Raw genomic sequence first — 8,802 nt, forward strand, 5'->3', positions numbered from 1 at the left:
TTTTAAGCATGTCTTAGTGGTTGTTATTGGATCTATCCAATTAAATGTCTTGAACTTGAAGTAATTGTGAAATTCTTACATTAACTTTGTTTATAATCAAAATATTGTATATACATAAAAGAATAAGTTTGACCATATCATATCTTCTAAAATAAAGTTCGGCTTTAATAACTACTTTCCATTTTTTTGTTTAATTATCAATTTTGTAACAAAAAACGAAATTGCTCTTTCTATTCTTAATTTAAAAGTTAGTTATGATAATAAAATAGTATTATATAATTGTACATTGAATTAAGAAAACTAAAATAGTCAACATTACATATAAAATAAATATAAAAAAAATATGTGAAGGATTGGACTTTGTAGATCAAAATCAACTCGTTTCAACATCTTTCACACTTGATTATTTATTTAACTTAAATTATGTATTTATATAACTGTTCCTAAAAGTTCTACATTTAATTGATTGGTTAGCTCACTGTTTTCTTACACGTTAACTATTATTTGTTATCTTATCTGCTGATTAAAAAAAATGTTATTATTTTAACATTACAAATTTAAAAAAAAAGTTCTCCAAATTAAAAATCAATTTTATTTTTCAACATTACAATATATTATAAATTATTAACTACTTTTTATGTATATATCATCATTTTTTTTAATATGGAAACATGGAATATCTCTTTCTTGATAGTAATAACACTAACAACTATACAATATATACATAACATAAACTCATTAAAATAGAATAATATAGAAAATATTTAAATATCGACGACAAATGAAAAAAACCGCTCTAATTTTAGTTGTGAAAGTTTTTGAGTCGGTGGCGGCATCACGTCTTGTTCATACATATCCTCCCAATCGAAAAACCCTTTCAAACATAAAATTTAAAGGCAAAACTTATTGAACTTTATAAGAATCCATCTAGAAGTAATTATAAATAGATATATTAACAAGACTTATTAAATCTCATTTTAATAAATAAATATTTTTACTTATTATAACTAATATTGATAATTTAATATTATAATTATTATTTACTATGAGATATTATTTTGTTATTATTTATCATATATTTAGTACGTATTGTTTTAATAAAAATATAAATATACAATCTATATAATCTATATTGACCTTATAAATATAATTAATATTTTTCAATAAATATTAATTATAAAAATCTTAATCTTTCTTACTAACATGGAAGAAAGATACTTCCAACCAGTAACAACTCTAAAAAACCATTAATAAAATTATATGAATCACAAAAACATAATATTTTAAAAATATATACATTTCTGTTAACAACCAACAAAATATTAATGAAAGTATAAATTTTATATGACCAGTAAAAATTGTAAAAAGATTTAAAAACTAATCTGATACAATAAAGTAAATCTACAAAAATTCATTTTACAGTGAAAAATCCTCTTATAAAGAAAAAGATACGATCCCTCCACAAGGATTATTACTGTTTTGATGTCAATTTTTATTATTTTGATTTGAGCATGCAGTGTTAGGCACATTGCGTTGAAAAATGGCATGAAACTAACCACTTTCTGCGACATGCGGTCCATTGACTAATTATTAACGTAGCACTTTTTCAATGGGCTCCATAATTCAATCTAATAAGTAAAAAACAGAAAGAAAAAGGAAACAAAAAACTAAGGTTGGTGTTTTAATTCTTTGATGTTATACCACAATGTTTGGTACCTATGCACATGATATCTGTGGTCCACTTTGCCAAAAAGTTAGTCCTAATGATACACCTCAGTGTTGTAGCCATTGTTGAATTTTCCAATGCATGCTTTTATTAGCATCAAATCACAGAGGTAACTGTTCCAAACTAACATATATACCTCACTTCACTTTACCATCATAATCACACACTTCACAAAATTAGGGTTTTTGTTTAAGTGTATTGAATTTGTGTATTCTTCTTCTTATTTTTATTTTTTTCCTTGTATGTGCCATGTAACATTATTTTTTATTTAAAATAGTTATCTAAATAGACTCCAGTTTTTAGTTTAATTTCTTTTATGATGTCATTTTTTAATATAGGTTATTTGAAATAATAAACTTAAAACACATTCTCTTATTTCTAAAACAAAGTAAAATATAAAATCCCATAATCAAAATCCAGTAGAATTAATTTGAATTTGATTAAATGAAACATACCATAAACCGATCAAACAACGTAATTACCTTCTTTCACAAAAATTGGGCCTATTCGATATGCCCAAATTAATTAGGAATACTTCCACACAACAAAAAGAAGATAGCTTCTCCCTGCACCACCACGTTCTTCTCTCTGCACCATTAGATCTCCAATTTACCCTTGGTAGACATTTAAAGTTGGTGGTTAAAAATTTTTACTTTTTACCAATATATAAACATGGACCCCACCCCACGGAAATGTATCTCCATTTTCGCCTCCAACAATTTTTATTTTAGGTTTAATACCCTATTTTGTCCCCAGTTTTGCTCGACAATGTCAAATTAGTCCATCCTTTAAAACATGCGTCAATTACGTCCCTACTTAATAAAGTTTATATCAATGAAATCCCTTCCGTTAAATCCGTACAAAGTGCGTTAATTATTTTTTGACATTATCGAGCGAAACTGGGGACAAAATAGGGTATTAAGCCTTTATTTTATTTTGTTTTTTTAAATAGTTTTTACTCTATATAAAAAAATTTACAAAAAAAATCTAACAAAATAATATATTCTAAATATAATTTTAATAAATCTAACAAAAATAATAATAAACCAAAAAAAATAATAATACACAACCAGAAGGCCAAAACAAAAATGGAAGATTCATTTGGTTCTCAGCGGATGTGAACATCCATACTAATGTGAGCATCATGTTCACATCCGTTGAAGGCCAAATGAATCTTCCATTTCCGTTTTGGCTTCTGGTTTCACTCATTTCATGCACACAACAGAGAACATACAACACCACAGCACACAACATACTAAAATAACAGCACATACAAAACCTAAATAACAAATCAAACAAAATAGATAGAAAGCTCAAACCAAGAAATGAAAAGCAATACGAAACCAACCTGGATATGAAGAGAGGAAACCAAGCACGAACCACAGTCCTCTTCGCAAACTCATCACCTCAATTACAAAGGAAACAACGATGCAAAGACATGAAAGACAAAATAATGGAGAGACGAAATAGAATTCAAAAAAAGAGAGGAAGATGAAGAGAGTAAGAAGAAGAGAGAACGAGAGAAATGAGATTCTGTGGAGTGTGGGTAAGCGACATAATGAAAGGGAGAGAAGAAAAGATTAAGGTTTTAGACTAAATAAGGTAAAAGTAAAAAAAAAATTATTGAAAGTTACTTTTGGAATATAAAAAATTGAAGAGAAGGGTGTGGTGATATAAGGATAAAGGTGTGGTGGTGTAAGGAGAAGCGCTCCAAAGAAAAGGATCTTTTATTATAGGCTTAATATCCTATTTTGTCCCCAGTTTTGCTCAAAAATGTCAAATTAGTCCATCCTTTAAAAATTGCGTCAATTACATCCTCACTTAATAAAATTTGCATCAATGAAATCTCTTCCGTTAAATCCGTACAAACGACGTTAATTGAGGAAGTAGAAGAAAGAGAAAAATAATTAACGCCGTTTGTACGGATTTAACGGAAGAGATTTCATTGATGCAAATTTTATTAAGTGAGGACGTAATTGACGCTTTTTTTAAAGGATTGACTAATTTAATATTTTCGAGCGAAACTGGGGACAGAATGAGGTATTATGCCTTTATTATATTAGTGCCACTGGATTGTCACTACAACATGACATCCAAATGGAGGCTTTTTATTCTTACATCTCCATAATTTATTGGCGCACTCCGTAATTTTTGAAAATAGCTGTTTTACCCTTTATAAAAATAATTTTTTTGATTATTTATTTCAAATGTATTTTTAGAATAAATTTTTTGAAATATAATCTTTAAAAAAATTCAAAACAAAATTTCTTAGAATAGAATATCCGATGGAAAATTTCTGAAACGCATTTCAAAAGAAGTTTTCTGAAATAAAATCTATGGAATAAGTTTTCTAAAATAATGTTTTTCAGAATAATTTTTTTGAAATAAAATTTTCAAATATATATTCCAAGAAAAAATTTCAAAATAACTTCTCTCTCTGTAGTGTAGTGCAGTGAGAGAGTATTTTGACTCTTTTTTGTTTTTCTTTTCTGTTAGTATACGATGCAGTTAGTAGTGATGTAGCTGCATAAAGCAAAATATCAAAATGGAATGGACGCCTGAAAATTTCGGACCTTTTCTTTTTGACCTTCACAATTTCTCCATACACCTCTGATCATAGTGAAACGAGAAAAATAACAGTTTTTCTTTTTTGCAAATTTCAGAAAGTACTATCCAAATATATATTAATAAAATTTAAACTATGAATTCGAAAATAATTTAAAATATTTATTCTAGAATAATAAATTTAAACTGAATAATCTGAAATCAATTTTTATTTTAGAATTAATATTTAAACATGTTGACTTATTTTAGAGTTAAAAAAAAAGAAAAAGATTTAGAACATTTCAGAGTAGTATTTTTCCAATGCCTTGCAATCCAGCGAATTGTACACCAATTTTGACATAAAAGGTGACAACATGTTTCCAGGAGAGTTTTCCTTTCTATAAATAATATTTTCTTTCTTTAAATTACCTAATAGACCTAAACCAACTTTATTTACCAATCTAGAACTTTTTATTATTTATACTCAGAATTTTTATTATTTAGCAAGAATTATGTAAGATTAAGCTGGATTGAGGTAAGTCCAGATGAATAAAACAAAGGGGGAGAGAGCTTACGAGGAAGAAGGGTAATTTAATAAAAAACGAAGTTAAAAAATAGTGCAATTAGTAAAAGAGGGATGGTGTAAATAGCATGGACCAACGTAGACCTAGCTTGGACTAAAATTAAGCTTCCTAAACCCTTAATTTCAATATTTTTGAAGTTTTGTTGGGTGTAGACAATAGCTACGGAGAAGCCTACACTTAATTTCAAGGAAAATATTCTTTTTAACACCACTTCCACCAATTGACAGTCCATTTTTAAGAATATTTCAGTCACTACAAAAATTAAATTTTATATTTATAAATAAAGAGAGATTAAAAAAAATAAAATAATAAACATAAAATGTGTGTAAAAATCTGTTGCCAGTCATAAATTATTTATAATTATATTTAGTGAGAACGTTTTCAAGAATTATTTATAACTCTGTTTATGTAAAATATAGCAACTATCTTAAATTTTAAGTTATATTTATACCATAACAATCTTAAAAGATATTTTTGAATAAAATCCTTTCATAGAATGACATATATACTAAAACATTATTGTTAATTAAAAATTATCTTACCTATTCAATCAATATTCAAGTTTTCACTTAATTTAAAATTTTAATATGAATTAATTTTGAATTCGATTCACTAATAATTTGACTTACTCAGGTTCAATATGTAGTGAGCTGGTTGATTTATTATAATCCATCATTTCTTTTTGTTGACTCACTATGACTCATCTATTTTTTTGTATGTTTATTTTGATGTTGGATACAAACGGATAAAATAAGAAATGAACATGAATTTATATACACATAAGATACTTCAATTGGTAAGAGACCTTTTGAAGTGGTACCAAAAGCAAATTCGTGAGGGTTTATCCCTAACTGGACAATATCTTATCAGTGTGGAGATTTATGTGTATGTGTGTATGTTGAACCTCTTTACAAATTAAATTATATTTAGAGTTTAAGATGATTTTGGATTGTATTTATTTAGAGTATACTATATTTTTTTGATTTTGAAAATTTAACTTTATTTTGAACTTAAATTTATTTATATTTGAATTATAAAAAAATTGTTATTCCTTCTAGAATTAAAAAAAATTGTAATAAATAAGTTAGCAATCCTTTTAATTCACTTATATGTGATATGTTAAACTAAATTTGAATTTTTTTAATTTGTTAATAAGTAAACTGAATTTAGTTAATTTGTTAAATGGTCAGAAACAATCCGTTTTGATAAATGTATATAAATTTACAAATTAGGAAAGTGCAGGTGTAATTTGTGCAGAAATGTTAATGACAATGTCCACCTTTTTCTAGAGAAGTCTTTGAAATTAAAAAATATCTGGAATCCAAGAGTAATGCAACGGTTAACCCTGATAAGACTTCATACAGAGACAACAGAAAAGCTATTTTGATGACAATGAGAGTGACATAGGGATATGGAGGATCCTACCAGACTTGGCAGAATATGTGCAGAACGATCCTATTCACCTCAAGAGAAAAACATATTATTTACACCAATTTCATCTTTTGGTTCAGTAAAAACTAGCTTCCCTGCAAGATAGGGAATTCAAGATGACCACAGATATATAAGTTTTCAAAACTTGCAGAGGGTCCTTGTTCTAGCTGTCAAAACGTCTTCTTCTGCCCATGTGCTTCTGCATGGACCACCTTTTCCCCACTCAAAATCCATCAACGATGCTTCTACTATAAACATATACTCATTTTCCTTTTAAAGACTTAAACCTGTAACATCAAACTATCCGTTGCTCTATTTTTCTATCCACTGTACCTGTTAATGTCTAAGGTCAATTTATAAGTATAAACCTCACCTTAATTATTGAATTAAATTTAAAGTTTATTATGGGTAAGATCATTTTACATCAATTCTCTTTACTATGATGTATTACAATTTGTCTTAATAAGATAGTTTTGAGAGCATTGTGGGGTTAATTTCAAGAATCACGTTACATACTGGAGCAACTGATCCTCCAAATAAACTATATTTTCATTTAGAGTGTTAGAAAGATCCTGTTTTTCACATCCATTTGAAGCCAAAAGACACTTGTTGTTGTTATTCGGGAAGAAAAAGTTGTCGTTCACATGCACCGGACTTAGCTCAGAAATGTGTCGTTTCTACGTACGAGACATGTAAGAAAAATCTATCCACACTCACGCACACATCTTTAACGATATTGAAAGGCAACGGTGAATTAAGAAATATATATAATAGAACTAAATCTCTCAGCTTAGCCACTCTGATATAACACAGAAACCAACCTATCAAGAAGAATGAAGATAGTCCTGAGCATCTTCTTGAGTTTATCACTGCTCTCTCTCTCCCACGCTTCTGTGGTAGATTTCTGTGTGGCAGATTACACGGCTCCCAATGGCCCTGCAGGCTACTCATGCAAGAAGCCTGCACACGTGACAGTGAATGACTTTGTCTACTCTGGCCTTGGCATTGCTGGCAACACCTCAAACATCATCAAAGCTGCAGTGACTCCGGCATTTGATGCTCAATTTCCTGGTGTCAATGGCCTTGGAATTTCTGTTGCACGTTTGGACTTGGCAGCCGATGGGGTTATCCCACTCCACACACACCCTGGAGCCTCAGAACTGTTGGTTGTCGTGGAGGGTCAAATCTGTGCTGGATTCGTTGATTCCGGCAACAATGTGTACCTCAAAACCCTCGAAAAGGGTGACATCATGGTGTTCCCTCAGGGCTTGCTGCACTTCCAAATCAACTCTGGTAACTCTCAGGCTTTAGCTTTCGTGAGCTTCGGCAGTGCCAACCCTGGCCTCCAGATTCTCGACTTTGCTTTGTTCAAGAGTGACTTCCCCACTGAACTCATCACCCAAACCACTTTCATTGATGCTGCTGTGGTCAAGAAGCTCAAGGGTGTTCTTGGAGGATCAGGTTAAATTGAAGTCTTATGGAATTGTCCATGATAAAATATAGGAGTATAATGTACTCAGGGTTTGTGTCATTTTTGTTGAATTTAATTATTTGTGTCATTTTCGTCCTTGCATGCATGTAAAAGCATGCACAGGTTCTTCTTCTTTAGCAGGCTTTGTTAGCAGTGATTTGGTTTTGCTTATATTGTTAGTTTCTTCTTGTCAAGTCAAGTAATTAAGCTTCTTTGAGGCTGATGACTACCAAGATGAATAAATGTTTCATATTTTCTGCCACTTCTGATTGTTTTTGTTAGAAGTCACATTAAGAAAGGAAATTAGAATTATATTGAGTATCTAATATTTGTAACGAGTTTATGGCTTTCTAACTTTTACCAAAAGAAGAAAGAAAGAAACGAGGAAGCCAACAAAATTGAAAAGGAAAAAAAACAAAAAAAATTAGATTAGGAAAAAGATATTTTGACGCCCATTATTTTATAACATTTTGGCAGGATGTATTTATAATTTTTTTTACTGATTTATTATTTTTTTATTATTGTGTTAAGGTAATTTAAATTTAATAAAGAAAATAATATATATACTATGTTAAAATATTATGAAAAAATCTGTGTTAAAGATATCATTCATATGCCTTTATGGATATGCACTCATATGCCTTTATATATATGCACGGATAGAGAGGAGGAAAAAACTGAAAAGAAACTGAAAAAAATGATATAACTTAAAAAATGAAAAGAAACTGAAAAAATTAGGTTTAATGTCTCATTATTTTTTGTTGAAATAGGTCCCTTTATTTTTTGGTGTGGGTTCTTATTTTTGTTAATTTGATGCAAATAAATCTTTTCCATCAATTTCATCGGAACGGCGTTAATAAATGTGTGACGTGGCCGGACCTATTGAGACATTAAACCAAAAATTATTACTTAATAATCTGTACCATGTTTCTAGTGTCAATTTACACCCTTTTTAGGGATAATATGATGAAAAAAATGTAATTCTTTATTTCTGAAAGGATAAAAGATAAAATAATAAATATAAAATGTGTAAAAATTTATTATTT

At 29.0% G+C, this 8,802-nt stretch overlaps 1 protein-coding gene across 1 annotated transcript; it reads left to right on the forward strand.

The window, feature by feature from the left end:
• The first annotated feature begins 7,067 nt into the window (after nucleotides 1–7,067).
• Nucleotides 7,068–8,018, forward strand: LOC124834175 (auxin-binding protein ABP19a-like). Its single transcript, XM_047308812.2, has one exon. The coding sequence runs from the start codon at nucleotides 7,119–7,121 to the stop codon at nucleotides 7,749–7,751; it is 633 nt and encodes a 210-aa protein (XP_047164768.1). The 5' UTR covers nucleotides 7,068–7,118; the 3' UTR covers nucleotides 7,752–8,018.
• Nucleotides 8,019–8,802: the final 784 nt, after the last annotated feature.

The sequence above is a fragment of the Vigna umbellata genome, chromosome 2 (assembly GCF_029865625.1).
Source record: "Vigna umbellata cultivar VRB3 chromosome 2, Vumbellata_1.0, whole genome shotgun sequence".
In the NCBI taxonomy this organism is placed as follows: domain Eukaryota; kingdom Viridiplantae; phylum Streptophyta; class Magnoliopsida; order Fabales; family Fabaceae; genus Vigna; species Vigna umbellata.

Bases quoted from the DNA above. Each gene is read 5' to 3' on its own strand.
- LOC124834175 (XM_047308812.2), top strand. From the start codon at position 7,119: ATGAAGATAGTCCTGAGCATCTTCTTGAGTTTATCACTGCTCTCTCTC.